We start from the raw sequence: 20,770 nt of genomic DNA, 5'->3' as shown, positions 1-20,770 counted from the left end.
CCATCTATTCAAACATGGGAAATCGCTCCGAATGCTACTCTCAGTAAATATTCCAGAGAAAGACTTGAATCCTTTTCCCTCCTTTTCCATTAGGTCTGCTCTTTAAAAAGAAGGGTCTTCTTAGATTTCCCAAATATTCACGTGCTTCGTTCCGAGTTCCTCAAAGAAGGAGGCAAGAACTTAACCGGAATACAGAAATTACAGTCTATAAATACATCTGAATGGCTTTTTGCTGAAGTTGGCAGAAATCTTGCATAAACGCAAGGTTATTACGTAAGCAGAAAGGCTAACAAATACAAGACCAATCTTGAAAACATTTGCACATGCCAAACTCGATGAAGAAGCATTATCATATCATCTGCCTGCTCCCAAACTAGCACTTTTGCCATGAAACAACAGAACTGAGATATATGGCTATTCTGATGCTATTAGAAGGCTCTGCTATGTGAGGAAAGGCACTAACAGAAACACAAAATAGTTATTCTTATCATGCCTTTCACAAACAAACCAACCCCCCCTTTCTTTGCTGAATGTTTAGGATGACAAAGCTGGGAGGAGACCTTCCTTCTGTTTTTGGCTTCCTGTTGGGAAAGTACAGAGAAAGGGAGACAGACTCTTCTCAGACACACAGAGTGATAGGAGAACACTGTGCATTTCTGTGTTTATTTTACAAAATTGACGTGAGGCAAGCATTTTCTGTATTCCTGAATTTTCCTTGGATCTTCAGCCATGCCACATTCTCACAGGCCAGAGCCCCAAGAGTACAAGCGTGCAAGTTTCAAAGGAATCCTACAAAGTAGTTACAGCGGATCATTTGAATAGTTGAAATGTTCTCAAATAGCAAATAAAGCTGTTTGCTTGACTTTTTATTTAAGATTAATAATTAACTACTGAGCGGAACTCACATATTTCTGTATTTTAAATGTTTTCATCCCTTACACACATTCTCTTAAAATGCTTTCTCCCTTTCTTGTCCCTTGAGCCACGTTCTTTGGAGACTTCTTACCTAAGGAAGAAGACATGGGTGCTGTTGAGTTGTACAAGAGTAATGGGCTTCTCCTCTCTCACTGTTAAATTACAGTTTGAAGGGCACAAAATTATCTCTCAATTTAGGTATATTCTGGTGTCATAAATGCAATCATGTCAAAACCACCAAGATCCTTACAACACAGGACACTACTTGTTCAGCATGTTCTTGTAATGGTGCTTTGCTCAAGTTCTCCAGATTGTGATGCGTTCTCAAGTTTAGCATTATAAGCCTCAAAGAACTACTACTTCCTAAAATTTCCACACATGGTGTGTCAACATTGCATTGTTTTGCTGATTTCCCAGTCCTCGTGCCACATACCACTTCCCCCCCACCTTGGCTCAGGTTCAACTATGCCACTGAACACCCATTTCTGAAAGTCAACTGCAGTCATCTTGAAATATGAAACAGTATTAATGCACCTTTTAATACCAGATAAACAACATACCTTTCCTATGAACCTTCCTGAGGTTCACACTTATTTTCCTCTTTCGACACATCTTGGATACGCTAGCTGTCCTCTCTTACACTGCACTTGAAATAAAGTTGTACCAGATTCTTCTCCAAAATGGTTCTGTTTGCAGTAAAATCCAACATAATCCCCATGGTAAAAGTAAACCTGGTTCTCATAAAACCCTTCCAGCAACACGTTATTTTTCTCCATTTCATTTTTTGACAAAGTGCATGGCTCTGAAAAATAGAGACATAGTCAGTGTTAATAAATTGATTATTTTTGAAATCATGTCATTGTGACTGGAATTGACACTGAGAATGCAGGTTATTATTCCCCATTCTCTTTATGTATTGTACGTGACATCACTGTATTTTTGGACACTGCAGGCATGTCAGACTTATCTAATACAATAGCCAAACTCTTACTCTTGCATCTGGTAAAGCTGTCATCTCTAAATAAAAAAAAAAAAAAGAAGTTAAGATCTTAATGTTCCAGCTGACAATACTCAATTTACAAATGCAAAGCATCTCAATAGGAGAAATAAAAGCTTATGCATCTTCTCGTGCCTACCTATACAAACTGGTGGTGAAGTCCACTGGCCTGCAGAACAGTAGATTCTCTCAGATCCTTGCAAGAAATGATAGTCATAGCAACTATACTGAACTGAAGAACCACTCTCATACTGGGTCAGGGGTGGGAGAGTAAGAGCTCCATTTGCAATAGAAGGTGGAGAGTCACATTTTTCCATAGGAGCTGGAATAACATCAAAAATCTTTGTGAAACATTCAACATAAGAAACTTACCAATCAGCAGCTTTAAACTGCCAACACTAGATAACTATCAGCTCTCAGCGTACGCTCATTACTGCTGCATTATGTCTCAAATCAGAGGGCAACCTCCCGTCTAATTCTAACCACAAGAAACCCCTTGTGCGCATTTCATTGTTTACAGCTGTCTTTCTACAGAGCTTTGAGTTCCCTGTGCTTGGAGAACAGCTCCTTCCTCCCTTCTACGGCCTTCCCATCCAAGGAAGTTGTATTGGTTTTGCTATGCTCAGATATACTTATCAATGTACCTGTATTGTTTAGGGATATCTGTGCGTACCTGTATTGTCGGATACTAAACTTTTATTGTTATTGAGAATACATTCTAGGCCTCCACTGCTGGAGCAAATGTTTCTAAATAGTCTGACACCGATGAACTCAAAAGGACGAGCAAAAAAATATTGCTTTACCTTTAACGACACATTTTGGGTATTTCAGTCTCCCATGGTTACACTGCGTCCTCCCAGGAGATGGAAGGGTAGTCTGGGGAAAATCATACCCCTCTTTACATTCAAACTCTATGAGGTCACCATGTAGGAACATCAGTTCTTCCTGTCTCCATTTTAACTCTATGTTGTTACTGTTTATAGCAGTTACATTAAGAATGCATGGATCTGGGAAATAAAAGCATAGTTCAATAAAAGCAATCAAGTTTGGTCAATGCTCCCAGATACATGATCTGATTTTTCTGGACGGTCCTTTGGGGACCCAGGAGTTGGACTTGATGATCCTTGTGGGTCCCCTCCAACTCGGATATTCTGTGATTTTATGAAGTGATTTCTTAACTGCCTTTTGCAGGAATTGAGAAAGAGATATCTAAACCAGTAATTATAAAGTGTTTTGGAATCTTGCAAGAAATAGAACTAAAAACACATTTAAAAAGAAAGCCAAAGCAAAGAAATAGGCTGAAGTAACAGAAAGAACATTCAAAAATAATAAGCTCAGAAAACACACTTCAGATACAATCGGGTTTCTACAAATATTTGCAAACATACAGCAGCCTGGGTATACCACTGAAGAAGAACAAAACTTGTTTACTGTAACTTGAAAAGTTTATGAAATATTTCTGGAATATTAATCCATCCAAACCAACCTGTCACACTTGGCAAGCCCTTCTGGGACAGTAGGAGCTAATACACAGGAAATTTAAGCTATTAACCTAAAGAAGTGTTTTCACAATTCTTTGTTTGCCTTTTTTTTCTTTTCCCCTGTGTTTCATCACTGTATAAAGTATTTAGAAATCTTCCCTTTTTTTTTTTTTTCCTCCAGGATTTTGTGGTTTTCTTTAGGCTTTTTCAGGCTCTTCAAGGTCAGTATCGTTTTGGTTGCTTTCTGACAGACTTCTTAGTGCCAGGATCAAATTGGGTAACCTAGCTTTCTGTCCGACAATTAACCTCTAACTTTTGGATCCACTGCTCCACTTTAATAAAGCCTGACAAAGGGGCAGTTGAAAAAATAAATTTCTGCAAGTCTCAAGAGAATCAGTGCTTGACAGAGGCCCCTATTAATGATTTTCTGAAGGAAAGGCAAGGAGAAATTACCTATCGCACATTCTAACAACAGCACTGTAACAAAATATTGGCATGGATATTTCCCCAAACTACCTACAGTACAGGCTATTTCCAAACTGATTGGGTGGGGACTGAAAAGAAATCTCAGAAGACACGGATAGGATAATGCAGTTAACGGGATGCTTAGAACATACACAATATTCATAGCTGATGAGTTTTCATTATTTCACAGAATTTGTTAAATATGATCATTGAGATCCAAGAACGCTGACCTGGGCCTTTCAATCCTGAGTAAGTATGTTTTATTCACTTAGAAATAAATAATTTAAACAGAATCAGTTATTTATTTGCATTTTCACTGTAGATTAAAAACTTAAAGTGAATACATTCAGCAAAGGATGCCGGGCAAGTGGATGTGTGGTGTAGGAATCACTTCATTACAGGAAGGAAGGAAGGATAAACAAAGAACTCTTGTAAGTCGTCAGAAGTAGTATTCCTGCCTACATTTGTAAACTCCTAGTGGGAGTTCTATACGTTGTTTCGAGCAGCATACATAAGAGCAACATGGAAAAATCAGGAAGTCCAGAATTAAGTGGTGGATACAAGGACACAACAAAAACAAAGGCTGGAAGTTTAAAAATGAAAGTCCAAGTCACGTTCCTCACTAACCCTAACCAAAAAACTATCTAGGCAATGACTGCAGTCATTTCTTCTACACATCTTTCGAAAGACAGGAAGAAATCCACTGAATGGGAGACGTGGGAGATAAAGAAATTGGAAAACCTTCCAAAATAATGGGGCTAGCTAAGTTCTAGAACTCTTCACTCAGGAAAACAGAGGAACTAAGAACAGGCCAGAAGACACTTAGCAGCGGTGGGCTAGGTGTAGTTGATAATGGTTCAGCCTCATGTTTCTGAAATCTGTTAGCTCAAATGAAAGAGAAAAGGGAGTCATTAAAAGATTATCTAGAGGTCCTTTCCAGCTTTTCCTTTCTACATTACATGTCACTTTTTGGTTTTCCTTACAAACCTTACCCAAGCAAGTCGGTTGTTCTGTCCAGTTTCCTTGTTTGCAGTAAACAGTGCTAGGTCCATCCAAAAAATGGTAAAGCTGGCAACCATATTCTACTGAAGAACCATTTCTGTAGCTAGCCAAGAGAGGGCTAAGAAGAACACCGTTTTTAATCACTGGTGGAGGGGTACAGCTCTGCTGTATTTCTAATACAAGGAAGGGAAAGATGCAATTAGATCTTTAAAATAATATCAACACTGTTGAAAGCATCAGCATAGCAACAGACTTTGGTCTAAAATTTTCATACCAAAAAAGTGTATGTAAGTGAACTTCTTTTTAGAAGTTTCAGTTTCAGATACTCTAGATTTAGCTTACTGATTTTCAGACTATTTCTGTTCCTTCTACACTCCTCACCTATGTCCAGTCTCGACTCCTGCTGGTTTACAGTCAATACGGATTGGTTGCTTTTCTGTGCTGAGATTGTCTTTATTTGTTGCTTGAAATGTTAAACCCATATGGAGTTCAGAATAAACCTCAGTGAATTATCAAACAAAGGATCAAAATACTCTTGAATCTGCATGTTCAGAGATTATCAACAGAAGGGGTACGAAATGACTGAAGGTAAACGCTAAAACGTGAAAATAAATTACATATACAGGACAGACTTATAAGTGTAGTTTACAGTCACAGAAGACAACAATCATTCACTCAGCTACTGCTATATGAAGCATGTGCAATAGACTCAGCTACTCATAAAATGAAGCTTATGCAATAGACTTTGGTGAAAAAAATCAAAAAAAAAGCGTATATAAGTGTATGTATTTCTATTCCCTCTACACTCCTCACCTATGTCTACTCTTGATACCTCCTCCCACCAATTATCACAGAGGCTCAAGCCATGCATAAGAATAAGGGCCTATGATCCACAGACTTCCCTGAGTTGTTTAAAGGAGACCACTCACCTTCACATCATGACGAGGCTGTCAGGACACTCATCTCTGCCATGACCCCAGACTGAATTCCAGGCAAGCACATGGAGAAGAAGCTAGGAGCAGAGAAGACCACACACACCCTACTTGCTGATGAGCAAATTAGCTGCATGCTTTAATTCACGTCTCAGTATGCCACCAAAGCCAGCCTACTTCAGGATGCAAATGTTAACAAAACAACAGTGAGATCGATACAGAACAAAAGTAAGAAGGAAGTACAGTCATTTGAATGGATAAAATGCAAATACCTTTACAAAAATGGTTAAGTGTAAAAACAATCATACAACAATTCAAAGGGAAAAAAAAAAAGCAAATTCCAACACAGAACATTGGCTAAGCTGCAAACAAAGCACAATGAAACAGCAAACTCCAGGGAAAGTTGAGCTCAAATCACTGGGTTGGTCAAAGGATCTTTCATTTCTCCAGCTGGGCTCCTTCATGCCCCTTCCATTTATCCAAAATACCCTGGAATGTAAAGAGAAAAAGTGGAAAAGGAATGAACACCAAGGCTGGCACACAGCCATGTTTCTTGAGAGCAGCAGATAGCAAAGTTGCCTAGCATTCCCATTGCTTCAATTTGATTCCCCGGACCCCTTGGAACAGGAGCAGCCCCACGACAGACACAAACTGGTAGAGGGTTAAGTGAAGGCCCCTAAAGCTGACCCTCCCTTCTTGTCCACAATTCTACAGAGCACTGTGCCCTCCACACACAGCACTTATGTTCACATCGGGAGTAGTTAATGACTCCATCCTTGCACTGTGCCTCAAAATCCTCTGGGTTTGAGACTTCCCGGTAGGAAAAAGGGCATGTAAACGAAATAGTCTCCTTAGAGCGATATCTGTTAGATCTTCTCCTTGACTGTCTTAGTTTAATATTGTTCCTCTTCATTTCTGTCTCACTCAATCTACAGTTCCCTTGGGAAGAAAAAAAAAAATAAGAGAAAAAATAGAAAAAGAAAAGAACAGCCACGACCACAACAAAAGGTACTTCCATAATTTGCATGTAGACCTCGTATTGTCAACTGATCCTCTGACGCTGTTGGTACCAGCTGAGTGCCTGAAACTACTTATTCTCCTGTGCTGCATCCCCGCCGCATCTGTCCCCTCCTGTATCAATGCACAGTGCCGATGATGAAAGGCAAAAGCCCATTTCCTACCCTTCAGCAATGTCGCAGTTATCGGGGCTTGGGGAAATTGTAGGAGGAGGCAAGCACAGGTTTCCTGCTGCAGAAGCCATGAAGGCCTGCAATGGGCATTGACCCCCTGCCTCCACACACACCAGAGCACAGCACAACCAGAGAGGAGCTGGGAAGGCCACAGGTGCAAAGGGGGCGCAGCTGTGGCTGCAAGAGGGAAGCAGGAGAGAAGCTTGCTGGGACAAAGCCCTGCCTACACAGGCAGGCTTGGGAGAGCCTGCAAGGAAATGGTTTCCTGCTCTTCAGCCCTGCCACAGTCAGGGAAATGGCACCTTCCAATTGCAGGGAAGCCACTTGCAGGGAACTTACCAGCCCTTCTGTCCTGCCTGGAAGCGGCCGGGCAGGCCCAGCACCAGTAACCCTCATGAGCCCCAGGGAGCCCGTTCCCCAGGAGCCTTTCCAGCTCACGTACGCCAGTCGGCGGCTTCTTGGGGGCACCTCCCCTCATAGCCTGCAGCTTTGCAGGGTGCTCTCACACCTTGGTGCTCCGCTATTACTTCCCCAGGTACACTTGCTATGGGCTTTCCTCTCAGCTTCTGCACTAAAACTGCAAAAAGGCAGCGGTCAAGCAGTGCCAGAGTGGAGGTGACTTACTTCCTGGCTTGCACCGTGGGTATTCTAATGTCCCGTCCATACACTGCACTCTGAATGGGGAAGATGCTGGGTCCTGCACATATCCTATTTTACAGTCAAATTCAACAAAATCTCCTGATGTCGAGTACAGCTTTCTTCCTCCTCTCCATCTCAGCTCAATATTGTTTCTGTCCATATCTTCTTCAGAGACAGTACAAGCCGCTTGGAAAAGGCAAGAGAAGGATGTGATCAGTTCACACAGATGCACAACATATACATTTCAAACCACACACCCACACACCCTCCCAAGGCCTACAGATGTTCTTCACATCACAAACCTCTTCCAGCAATGTGCTTTCACCCTCTGAGTTTTCCAACAGGAAAGACATTCTCAACAAAAGAAAAGGGAAAAAAGATGACGGCTGAGATGCGGGCTGCACACCGCTGCGGAGAGGCCTTTGCCCTCTGACAGTCTCACAGGACAAGGGGGAAGCACAGCCTGGGGTGGGGGCACTCAGCAGGCAGCAATGAACTTCCCTGTGTCTTTTTTGGGCTCTCTCCTTGCCCTCGTCCCAGCACTTCTCAAATTCATTTCCTCGTGGCCCTGGATTTCCTTGCACTCACACCAACCCACCCTCCCTCCTCACAGCCTGCGGACCGTAGCAGCGTCCCCAGCTCAGGAGCACGCCACACCGGTGGAGCGGCCCCAAAGAAGCGGCTCAGCCAAACTCCCCTCCTCCTGGATCTGTTGGTGACTGGGGGCAGGGAGGGACAGCAGGCAGCAGAGGCGGCTACACGAGCTGACCTCCAGAGGAAATTCCTTCTGCACAGGAGAAGCACCAGCTGCTGTTCTGCCCTGTCAGCGTCGCAGCCCCAGCACAAGTGCTGCTTCACAAGTGAAGCGCCCGCAGGGCTTGAGAAAAAGACAACGAGCAGCTCACACAGCTCTTGGCCACGCAGCACGAGCTTCCACCTACCCAAGCACACTGGGGGATTTGTCCACTGCCCATCAGTACAAGTGATTTGCTCAGGTCCTTTCAGGATGTGGAAACTTGCACACTTGTATTTCACAGTTTCACCTTGGTCATATTCTGGCAATGGGAAGGAAAGGATGTCTCCGTTTTCAATATCTGGAGGTGGGCCACATTTTCTACCCTTCCCTGGAAGAAAATTACCCATTAGAAAGAAAGCTATCAGAGTTTATCTGCAATAGAGGTCTAGCCACAAATTCTTCAGAACAGCACCTAGGCAGTACTTCAAGAGACTTGGAGGAAAGCAGAGAGAAAACTGTCACCTTGACAAGAAAAGCTGCATTTGTTCATGTGCTGAAACCTCGCATATGCCTCATGAAATCAAATGAGATTATTCAATGTGCTCGTGAAATCCTGGGCACCAACATGGTACCAGGTGTTAGCTCACCCATCAGCTACGACCCGCAGGTAATGTAACAGTGGAGTCAATTACATGGCATTCACAAAGGCAATGCACCACTTGCATTTTCTGGATGTCAGCTGGCAGGAGAGCTGTGAGCTCTGTTCTCCAGCACAGGCAGCACAATTTCTCACTCTCTTCACATTAGGCATTCTCAGAAAGCAGATTTGCAGAAGTGAAAGGTTGGAGTCTCAAAATCAGACCTGGCCAGCAGTTGCTCTCAGCCTCAGGGTGCTTTTCCAGATGTGGCACCCCTTGAGTGAAGCCATCCAGGTTACTCACCTGGTAGACTTCCATTAAACACATCCTGCCACCACAAATGGAGAGATACCAGGGAAAATCCCTTTTTCCTGAGTCTGACAGATACTGTTGCACTTGCTCACAGTCCTGAGACTGAAATTTGGAGACCTAAATGCCACTGAGCTAGTTGAGGGCAATCTTCACTGACAGTCTACTGCATGGAGGGAGAGAGAACTCACCTTTGCACTGGGGCAGCTCTGTCCAGGTCCCATTCTGACATGTTACGGTGGAAGCCCCCGTCATCAGAAAACCTTGCCAGCACTGATAGTGAGCTGTCTCCCCAGGCAAATACCTTGGCTTTTTAACACCTTGAACTTTTCCACCAGCAATTTCTGGAGGAGGTTCACACGTCACATCTGAAAAGAGACATTTCTGCACTCAAGTTGTACGCCCTCACGTGTTCTTCTACACAAACTACAGTTAAGAGAATCATCTTGTTACTGCCCAGATGATGTTCTTAAGCGCAAGAGACAATATTGCCTTACCAACATGACTTGATTATTTTCCCCTCCTCTTTTTTCCTTGGCCATGAGTGTTTCTAAACACTGTGAACCCCAGAAATGTGAATTAACATGACAATGGCAGCAGAACACCTTCCACATTCTCAGGAGATGACAGGGACAGTCAGAGCTTCTAGAAAAAGCCAACATTTCTGTAGCTACACCGTTTGCCACAAAAAGCCTCCTTGCAAGGCAATGGCCCTCTACTGAGAACCTGAGCGCTTCTGAAAATCACAGATGTAGCAGCCAAGCTGGATCTCTGCTGAACCACAGAGCTCCAAAGAGGTTATCAGTTTGCACTGTTGGGTTGTTATCCACAGTTCTACAGAGCACTGTACCTTCGACACAGAGCACTTACATTCACATCTGGGATAGTTAATCACTCCGTCCTGGCACTGTACATTAAAATCCTCTGGGTTTGAAACTTCCCGGTAGGAAATCTTGCATGTAAACAAAATATACTCCTCAGAGCGATACGTGTAAGATCTTCTCCTTGACTGTCTTAGTTTAATATTGTTCCTCTCCATAGCCATCTCAAGCACTGTACAGTCCTCTGGGGAAGATAAATAAATAAATAAATAAATAGGTAAAAGGAAAAAAAGAAAAGAAAAGAAAAGCCACAACCACAACAAAAGGTACTTCCATAATTTGCATGTAGACCTCGTATTGTCAACTGATCCTCTGACGCTGTTGGTACCAGCTGAGTGCCTGAAACTACTTATTCTCCTGTGCTGCATCCCCGCCGCATCTGTCCCCTCCTGTATCAATGCACAGTGCCGATGATGAAAGGCAAAAGCCCATTTCCTACCCTTCAGCAATGTCGCAGTTATCGGGGCTTGGGGAAATTGTAGGAGGAGGCAAGCACAGGTTTCCTGCTGCAGAAGCCATGAAGGCCTGCAATGGGCATTGACCCCCTGCCTCCACACACACCAGAGCACAGCACAACCAGAGAGGAGCTGGGAAGGCCACAGGTGCAAAGGGGGCGCAGCTGTGGCTGCAAGAGGGAAGCAGGAGAGAAGCTTGCTGGGACAAAGCCCTGCCTACACAGGCAGGCTTGGGAGAGCCTGCAAGGAAATGGTTTCCTGCTCTTCAGCCCTGCCACAGTCAGGGAAATGGCACCTTCCAGTTTCAGGGAAGCCACTTGCAGGGAACTTACCAGCCCTTCTGTCCTGCCTGGAAGCGGCCGGGCAGGCCCAGCACCAGTAACCCTCATGAGCCCCAGGGAGCCCGTTCCCCAGGAGCCTTTCCAGCTCACGTACGCCAGTCGGCGGCTTCTTGGGGGCACCTCCCCTCATAGCCTGCAGCTTTGCAGGGTGCTCTCACACCTTGGTGCTCCGCTATTACTTCCCCAGGTACACTTGCTATGGGCTTTCCTCTCAGCTTCTGCACTAAAACTGCAAAAAGGCAGCGGTCAAGCAGTGCCAGAGTGGAGGTGACTTACTTTCTTGCTTGCACCGTGGGTATTCTAATGTCCCGTCCATACACTGCACTCTGAATGGGGAAGATGCTGGGTCCTGCACATATCCTATTTTACAGTCAAATTCAACAAAATCTCCTGATGTCGAGTACAGCTTTCTTCCTCCTCTCCATCTCAGCTCAATATTGTTTCTGTCCATATCTTCTTCAGAGACAGTACAAGCCGCTTGGAAAAGGCAAGAGAAGGATGTGATCAGTTCACACAGATGCACAACATATACATTTCAAACCACACACCCACACACCCTCCCAAGGCCTACAGATGTTCTTCACATCACAAACCTCTTCCAGCAATGTGCTTTCACCCTCTGAGTTTTCCAACAGGAAAGACATTCTCAACAAAAGAAAAGGGAAAAAAGATGACGGCTGAGATGCGGGCTGCACACCGCTGCGGAGAGGCCTTTGCCCTCTGACAGTCTCACAGGACAAGGGGGAAGCACAGCCTGGGGTGGGGGCACTCAGCAGGCAGCAATGAACTTCCCTGTGTCTTTTTTGGGCTCTCTCCTTGCCCTCGTCCCAGCACTTCTCAAATTCATTTCCTCGTGGCCCTGGATTTCCTTGCACTCACACCAACCCACCCTCCCTCCTCACAGCCTGCGGACCATAGCAGCGTCCCCAGCTCAGGAGCACGCCACACCGGTGGAGCGGCCCCAAAGAAGCGGCTCAGCCAAACTCCCCTCCTCCTGGATCTGTTGGTGACTGGGGGCAGGGAGGGACAGCAGGCAGCAGAGGCGGCAACACGAGCTGACCTCCAGAGGAAATTCCTTCTGCACAGGAGAAGCACCAGCTGCTGTTCTGCCCTGTCAGCGTCGCAGCCCCAGCACAAGTGCTGCTTCACAAGTGAAGCGCCCGCAGGGCCTGAGAAAAAGACAACGAGCAGCTCACACAGCTCTTGGCCACGCAGCACGAGCTTCCACCTACCCAAGCACACTGGGGGATTTGTCCACTGCCCGTCAGTACAAGTGATTTGCTCAGGTCCTTTCAGGATGTAGAATCTTGCACACTTGTATTTCAGAGTTGCACCTTGGGGGTATTGTTTCAACTGGAAGGAAAGGATGTCTCCATTTTCAATATCTGGAGGTGGGCCACATTTTCTACCTTCCCCTGGAAGAACATTAAACATTAAAAAGAAAGCTATCAGAGTTTAGCTGCAACAGAGGCCTAGCCACAAATTCTTCAGAAGACCATGTAGGCAGTACTTCGAGAGACTTGGAGGAAAGCAGAGAGAAAACTGTCACCTTGACACCAAATGCGTGGCAAATGGACAAGAGCAAGTTTCTCATTCCTCTGCTGCCAGGATTCAAAACTACCAGTTAATTCATTTGTCCTTGCTGGAGCGTTTGCATCTTTCTGCAGGACTTGCACTGGGCCCACGTAACGGCGTAGTGTATTTGGCACAGCTCTTTCTGCAGAAGAGCCTGACTCCCCCCCGCTCCCTGTGCTGCCTGAACACGGACAAGAGTGGATCAGTTTGCAAACCAGAAAAAATGACACTGGGCTGCACCATTTCAGTTCCTAGTGAGATAGCTTTTTGTCTCTGTGGACCACTTACAGCCACTGGGGAGTCTACGCAAGCCACCATGAATGCATTATGCCTGATTTCTTACTTTTGAAAGTCGGGCCCTGCAGCTTCTTGGATTTTTATACCTGTTGAAGCAACACCCTGCTGTGAAGCCTGGCCTTCTAATGGGCGTTGCTTTGAGAAGATCCTGCACTGGGTCATCGGCATCAGTAATGCTGCTGTTTGCACTTGGCATTATGCTCAGCAACAATATGGACCCCGGTCTTAATTCATCTGGTACTTCTGCACCCCGTTCAGCTGCCAGCTGGGCAGTGTCCCAGTCAAATGACACTGCATTGGTTCATGTGCTGAAACCTCGCATATGCCTCATGAAATCAAATGAGATTATTCAATGTGCTCGTGAAATCCTGGGCACCAACATGGTACCAGGTGTTAGCTCACCCATCAGCTACGACCCGCAGGTAATGTAACAGTGGAGTCAATTACATGGCATTCACAAAGGCAATGCACCACTTGCATTTTCTGGATGTCAGCTGGCAGGAGAACTGTGAGCTCTGTTCTCCAGCACACACAGCACGATTTCTCACTCTCTTGACATTAGGCATTCTCAGAAAGCAGATTTGCAGAAGTGAAAGGTTGGAGTCTCAAAATCCAGACCTGGCCAGCAGTTGCTCTCAGCCTCAGGGTGCTTTTCCAGATGTGGCACCCCTTGAGTGAAGCCATCCAGGTTACTCATCTGGTAGACTTCCATTAAACACATCCTGCCACCACAAATGGAGAGATACCAGGGAAAATCCCTTTTTCCTGAGTCTGACAGATACTGTTGCACTTGCTCACAGTCCTGAGACTGAAATTTGGAGACCTAAATGCCACTGAGCTAGTTGAGGGCAATCTTCACTGACAGTCTACTGCATGGAGGGAGAGAGAACTCACCTTTGCACTGGGGCAGCTCTGTCCAGGTCCCATTCTGACATGTTACGGTGGAAGCCCCTGTCATCAGAAAACCTTGCCAGCACTGATAGTGAGCTGTATCCCCAGGCAAATACCTTGGCTTTTTAACACCTTGAACTTTTCCACCAGCAATTTCTGGAGGAGGTTCACACGTCACATCTGAAAAGAGACATTTCTGCACTCAATTTGTACGCCCTCACGTGTTCTCCTATACAAACTACATTAAGAGAATCATCTTGTTACTGCCCAGATGATGTTCTTAAGCGCAAGAGACAATATTGCCTTACCAACATGACTTGATTATTTTCCCCTCCTCTTTTTTCCTTGGCCATGAGTGTTTCTAAACACTGTGAACCCCAGAAATGTGAATTAACATGACAATGGCAGCAGAACACCTTCCACATTCTCAGGAGATGACAGGGACGGTCAGAGCTTCTAGAAAAAGCCAACATTTCTGTAGCTACACCGTTTGCCACAAAAAGCCTCCTTGCAAGGCCAGGGCCCTCTGATGAGAACCTGAGCGCTTCTGAAAATCACAGATGTAGCAGCCAAGCTGGCTCTCTGCTGAATGTAGAGCTCTGGAAGAAGTTATCAGCCTGTAGTGCTCATGGACAGGTAAGTAAAGTTGACTCCATGGAGGCGTATGAATGCCAAATTGCACTTGTTCAGCCTCCAGCCACAGATTTGGGCAGGGAATAGGAGGACAGCACAGCTCCTCTTCAGAGGAACATTCTTGTCATTGCAGACCCTAGCCGACCTGCATGTTTTAGTTCCTGAGGCTCTGCTGGGATCTCTGTCATAGTGGAGCCTCAGAGAAGAACACCTGTTTCTCTCCTCTAGTATTTCTGCCATTCTGATACTCTCTGACAGGGCTGAACACAACAGAGGAGCCCTTACACATCTTTCTACTGAAGGTCAGTAAAAGGGTGTAGTCTGGAAATTACTCGTATCACAGAGAAGAATAACAAGTCAGCACATTCTAGGCCTTTTTTCTTCAAGATATTTTTGCTGTTGATGAAAATATCCATAGTATTTCTAGAAGCATTAAGCTAAATTAAAGTTCTGTGCAAGGAAGCAGTAGTAGGTACAATGTTGCAGTACACAAAGAAAACAAAACTAAAAAAGGTAAAGTCTGTCTAGTATTTAGGTAATCCAAACTGTCCCCACACGAAGCTAACAGCCAGAATGAAAGCAAAAATTCCTACCTCTGCAACTTGGCACTTTTGTCCAGTGTCCATCTGAACAAATGACATAATTTACACCCATAATTTGAGAATTGCTTACACATTCATAATGCACTTTGGCACCAGGCAGATACCTCTGCTGTTGAGTGCTGGTAATATGAGCATTGGGAATTTCAGGTGGGGCTCCACAGCTAACATCTGAAAAGAGAGGTGCGTTTAAGAATAGTAGGACAGTAGTATGGCTATCACAGAATAGCGCATTCACAAGCACCATTGTTCCTGATGAGGACAGACGATTTGTGTAAGGTAGGTCCTTTTCTACAAGTAGGAAAGGAAGTTACTATGGTTTTCATTCTGCAACGCTTCACCAGGCAATTATTTTTTTTGCCTAAAGTGACTTAAAAAGAGGAAAGGAGTTGCAGAGACCAGCCGAATGTGCAGACTGATGCCATACAGCATTGTGTGCCAAAGCGCTGGAGAACAAAGTGGTTTATTTACTATTTGAAGGTAACTTGCATAGACTGAAATTTCTAGTGATACAAAATCAAGATATGTAAGGCTACCAGCTATGTCACTCTTTGCAGCCAACACCCTTTTCTCCATAACCCTCCGACTGCTTGATCTAAGCAGTGAGCGAAGCTGTGGCTACCGGCTTCAGACCAGAAGGGGAAAAGATTTCTTTGCTGATCAGTCCTGCTTGTTGCTTCTCAGGGACCAGAAAAATAGGTGTTGTAGCAGTCTATTAAAAGCAACTCAATGATCAGCTCTACTGGTCTGACTCACTTGCATGTATGGGTTGGCGTTATATTAATTAGTGTTCCTGAAAGACTAAGAAGGGTCATAGACTACTTAGAAGTACAACCTATACCTTCACAAAATGGTGGTGTTGACCAATTTCCCCTTCTGCAAAAAATTTCAGGGGGACCAGTGACCTGAAATCCTTCATGACACTGGTAGCGAATTGTTTCACCAGGCTCATACTTCTCCTTGCTCCTGCCTTCAAATGCAGCATTGGCAACTGCTGGAATCCTTCCACATGGTATTTCTGAAAAGATATGCAAACTTGAAACTTTTGGTAATGTGATACACCTAGAATGAGTGGAATTTTCCCACCAAAAAGATGCCTTTTATATCATCAGCATATACTACTGTCCTAGGGAATTTAACCATGTAGCCACTAGATAAAATACATAGACCAAGTGAGATGAAAGGGTTATTTCTTTTGACATGCAGAAGACTACTGCAGGGTCCAAAAAAGTAAGACTCCAAGAAGCATCCTAAAACAGATGGGTGAAAACGGGAGCACCTGCAGGACTCTTCCTGCTGTCCGTTTACCACAGACGTTCAATGTAACTCAAAACAGGGTCATGGACTGCAGCACGACAAGGGAGCTACCACTCAGGAGGAGTTAGGAAATCCAGAGCCCCCCTTCTAACCTTCCACCCTGTCTAGGCAAAGGATGCCTCAGCCAGAGGTGCAGGAGATGAAGAACAAAAAGCTGTCAGCCTTCCTTTCCACAGGCATAGCACGTCCTCCCAAGGGGTTCTGCTTGTGCAGAGGTGGCTCAACAAGGCTTTCCCCACAGGACTGTGCAAGACCGTGGCAGTTACAGACCTTGATTTTTTGTTCAAACCTTCCAACTTATCCACTGTTCTCAGAGGTTATGGAAAAGGACTTTCCCTGCAGGGTGCCTGTCTTTACTGTCATCACCCTTGTGATTTCTGCTGGCACCAGAGCCACAGCACTCATTCTGCAGGGTTCATGCATCTCACATGGGTCACAGCTACTACAGTTCTCCGTGGAGAAAACAATGAGGTGTGAACAGCAATGGCAGCAGAACAGCCTTTGGGGTAGTACATTCTGGCTCCCAGTTGCTGTTTTGTAATGGTACATGGTGCAAGAGAATGAGAAATGTCCACCGTTGCCAAGTCAAACAGCAAAAAAAGTTACCCTTACCCAAACACTGAGGTGGCCCAGGCATCCAGACTTTTCCATGGCATGTTATCCATTCTGATCCTGATAAAGCGTACCCAGGATTGCATGTGTATTGCACTCTGTCATTTTCCTCATATCCTGATTTAACGCCACTAACGATTTTGCCAAACTCAATGAGAGGTGGGTCTTCACACGCTGCTCCTGCAGAAGCTGTGCACAGGTTTCTGTTATTTGGCTGCACGTTGTTGTTTGTATCCTGATTTATTCCTACCACCAAGTTCTTCAAAATGAATGACAAGTGGGTGTTCGCATGCTGTTCCAGCAGAAAATATAGAAAAATTCTTTTCATTTGGTAGATACTGCAGAGTAATGAGATCTCCAAAGAATGGTGCTACACAGGAGTTGAATAATATGCAGATAACCTACATCCCTGCCTTTGGGAATAGACTGTACTAATAAATCTCTTTGCTCTAAGAAATTGTGTGCTTCTGTACTATTTTCACAGTCTCCACATAAGAGGCAGTTACTAAACTAAAAACACTTGAATTGAAAAGATGAATAAACTTCTGAATTTCTCAGAGAACGGCTCTTGTTTTCCAGTGTTATACTAAACTAGTGTTTTACACTTACAGCCATGATGCTCTATTTTCTTTAATTCTTTGATTAAAGCAGTTTGTCTCAAATTACCAAAATTAGTTCCGTCCCTTTGAAATGAAAGAACTTGGATCGTTCTTTCAAGGTATAAGGTATGCGCATGGAAAGCACTTCTAAGATGTGCCTGTGTGGAGGGAGAAGAGTATTGATATGCTGAATAGTATAAAATGGATCAATTATAGAGTTTAAAACCAGTCATTTTAGTAAAGGTACATATTCAGTGAAGACCTTCTTCAGGCTGCATTCGTCACAGAACTTACTGAAATGACAAAATACCCTAAGAGTTGTATAATATTTTAAAATCAAATCAGAATTCTGCATTTTAATAGCCTGTATTCAAAATAACAGCGGCTAAATTGAAATACAAAGAAATTTATATGTATGTATGTTGAGGGAGTTATGTCTTGTAATAAGGCAGGTTCGTTATGTGAGGCATTAAGTTCAGGCACAAAGCAAAGAAGCGAACTCAGACAAAAAAAAAAAGCAAATATTCTCAAATACACCGTTCTAAAATATAATTCTCATTCAGAACTTCTGAAACAGGTTCTATTAAAAGTGGCAGATAATTTATTTTTCAGTTCCTTATTCTTGATTGTCACCGGTCACTACACATCAGTTAAAAGCATGGATTTCCATTTAATGACTTACCTTTATGTATAGCACAACACATCCACAGCAGAAACCCTGTGGTGAGGCTCAGCAGTGTCATTTCCAAGCTTTAGAAATTAAAGATGTCCTCTGCAGAAGACTTGCTGTTTTCTCTACTCCAAATTGCATATACTTGTATTCAACTCCCACCTTTCCGAGGGTTGCCCTTGCAAACTCCTCCCCTAATTTTCTTGCGACACAGTAGTCATGCCGCACTGATATAAAGCAAGCAATTGTTGCAAAAATTCTTCAGTAATTTTTCACAAAACCTTTCAGACTGAACTTGACACAGCACACTTATGAAACCCATCAGCAAAGACTCACGGTGTGTTTAGAAAAGACAATATAGCACACATCTCGTTTTTCCAGTGTCATAACATAAATTTTTTTTTACGGGCAAAAATTACCTTATATGTGGAGCCAAGAATTTATCAACAGCCTTATTGAAACCTTAACAGCCTAACGAAAACACTAACGCTTACTACGTTAATACTAGTCTAATACTTGTATTACTAGCCCAACACGACCCTAAGCACTGTTGTTTATGGAGTCCTGGCAGTTTCGCAATACCATAGAATGGTTTGGGTTGGAAGCGACCTTAAAGATCATCCAGTTCCAACCCCCTGCCATGGGCAGGGACACCTCCCAGCAGACCAGATTGCTCAAAGCCCCATCCCAGCTGCCCTTGCAAAAGGCCATATGAAGCAAAGAACCCCACAAACAGTATATGACAAAGCTTTTCAGATATCACTGTGGGCCATCTCTCTGTCTCACTTCCTCACCTTCTAATCCTCCTGTGCTTCAGAAAGATCAGGCTCTCCACTCAGGAGCTTTTGTGTTTAGTATAGCACCAAAAGGCCCTGCTCCTCTGGTCCGCTTTAAACTGACACCATGGTCCCAGCCCAGGAGAACACGCCACTCCTGTCTGTGCTCTATTATCTGCCACCATTCCTGCCAGTGAATAGATCATTAACTTCAGGCATCATTTGTAACTCGGTTCCTGGAAAACACTGAATTATCTTCCTAAAACAGCAACTGTTGATCCAGCAGCCATTTCCAGTCAGCTCTAATATGCTTGCATAATTTTCATTAAAAGGCATGTAGGTAGGCTTATTTATACAAAGCAAGAAAAGCACAAGCGTTCTGCCTGTGCAAGATCATGCTTTCTTATTTTTGCCTGAGAAAATACAGGCAGATTTTAAAAGATCTGATCTCCACACCCAAGTAGAAGACGACTATTCCTAGAAAAGGATGTGTTTGATCACTTTGGCTTTGACCCAGTACAGGAGGATGCTCAGCAAGAGCAGCCTGCTGCACTGATGCCACGGGCTGAAGACTACCTGAAAGTATGGCTCAGGTAAGAGAGAACATGGCTGTATTTACCCAGCTCTGAAAAGACGAACCTGCTACAAGCTGGGTAGCAAGGCTGCAGTGGACAAATTTGCTCTTTTGCCAGCTGCCAACTTCACAATTTCTGTAAAACACTGGGGTGGGGAGACCAGAGGGTTGTAGAGATTCTGGTGACAATCCTTATCTGGACTCACATACAGATAAAACCAAGTGGTTAGGGTCCATGTGATTAGAAAGGTCTCTAGCAGCTTATGCTGACAGCCTATAGTGGAAACAACAGGACAGAGGAAGAGGAACTCCATGTACAGATGTCCAACACTGTGGAGGAGTCTGAGCCCACTACGTGCAGGGGCAGCCAGAATCCAGCACCTGACCATGGGCTGGAGCGGCTGTTCTCCTGGGGCCAAGGTGTCGCTTTAACGTTGGATCAGTGGAGCGGGGTCTTAGATCTGTATGTGCTGTAGAACAGAAAGGTCACAGTAGAAATTACTATCCTCCTGCTCTGTCCAACCCACGGAAATTACTATCCTGTAATCATCCAAGGCCCATGAGAACTGACTGACTTTTAAAATCCAGCAATTCTGTATCATGACTTCAGAAAGCAAATCACCATCTATTCAAACATGGGAAATCGCTCCGAATGCTACTCTCAGTAAATATTCCAGAGAAAGACTTGAATCCTTTTCCCTCCTTTTCCATTAGGTCTGCTCTTTAAAAAGAAGGGTCTTCTTAGATTTCCCAAATATTCACGTGCTTCGTTCCGAGTTCCTCAAAGAAGGAGGCAAGAACTTAACCGGAATACAGAAATTACAGTCTATAAATACATCTGAATGGCTTTTTGCTGAAGTTGGCAGAAATCTTGCATAAACGCAAGGTTATTACGTAAGCAGAAAGGCTAACAAATACAAGACCAATCTTGAAAACATTTGCACATGCCAAACTCGATGAAGAAGCATTATCATATCATCTGCCTGCTCCCAAACTAGCACTTTTGCCATGAAACAACAGAACTGAGATATATGGCTATTCTGATGCTATTAGAAGGCTCTGCTATGTGAGGAAAGGCACTAACAGAAACACAAAATAGTTATTCTTATCATGCCTTTCACAAACAAACCAACCCCCCCTTTCTTTGCTGAATGTTTAGGATGACAAAGCTGGGAGGAGACCTTCCTTCTGTTTTTGGCTTCCTGTTGGGAAAGTACAGAGAAAGGGATACAGACTCTTCTCAGAC

General features: G+C 44.2%; 2 protein-coding genes across 8 annotated transcripts in view; both read right to left on the bottom strand.

The window, feature by feature from the left end:
* LOC136791356 (complement factor H-related protein 5-like) overlaps window positions 1–18,808 on the bottom strand; it is a 58,692-nt gene extending 39,884 nt beyond the window's left edge. Inside the window, exons 1-11 of one of the 7 annotated variants that reach the window (XM_067001437.1) lie at window positions 18,187–18,808; window positions 16,906–17,197; window positions 15,818–15,994; window positions 15,084–15,147; window positions 13,748–13,924; window positions 12,214–12,396; window positions 11,258–11,458; window positions 10,175–10,369; window positions 9,496–9,672; window positions 8,563–8,745; window positions 7,607–7,807 (exon numbers count right to left, since the gene is read on the bottom strand). In XM_067001437.1, the coding sequence (XP_066857538.1) occupies window positions 7,607–7,807; window positions 8,563–8,745; window positions 9,496–9,672; window positions 10,175–10,369; window positions 11,258–11,458; window positions 12,214–12,396; window positions 13,748–13,924; window positions 15,084–15,147; window positions 15,818–15,994; window positions 16,906–16,944 (1,597 nt within the window). In that variant the 5' untranslated portion in view covers window positions 16,945–17,197; window positions 18,187–18,808. Of the gene's footprint in view, window positions 1–7,606; window positions 7,808–8,562; window positions 8,746–9,495; window positions 9,673–10,174; window positions 10,370–11,257; window positions 11,459–12,213; window positions 12,397–13,747; window positions 13,925–14,970; window positions 15,148–15,817; window positions 15,995–16,905; window positions 17,198–18,186 lie in introns of those variants that run through there. The other 6 variants (XM_067001435.1, XM_067001436.1, XM_067001438.1 and 3 more) reach the window with 6 other exon arrangements.
* Window positions 634–5,067, bottom strand: LOC136791358 (coagulation factor XIII B chain-like; the record flags this gene model as incomplete). Its single annotated transcript, XM_067001444.1, has 5 exons — window positions 634–1,006; window positions 1,476–1,717; window positions 2,052–2,234; window positions 2,716–2,919; window positions 4,851–5,067. Coding segments are annotated over 4 exons (816 nt in total), but the record flags the coding sequence as incomplete, so codon positions are not given.
* Window positions 18,809–20,770: the final 1,962 nt, after the last annotated feature.

Source organism: Anser cygnoides, chromosome 8 (assembly GCF_040182565.1).
Source record: "Anser cygnoides isolate HZ-2024a breed goose chromosome 8, Taihu_goose_T2T_genome, whole genome shotgun sequence".
NCBI classification, from domain to species: domain Eukaryota; kingdom Metazoa; phylum Chordata; class Aves; order Anseriformes; family Anatidae; genus Anser; species Anser cygnoides.
Note: the sequence above shows the minus strand (reverse complement) of the source record. Positions and strands in the feature narration are given on the sequence as shown.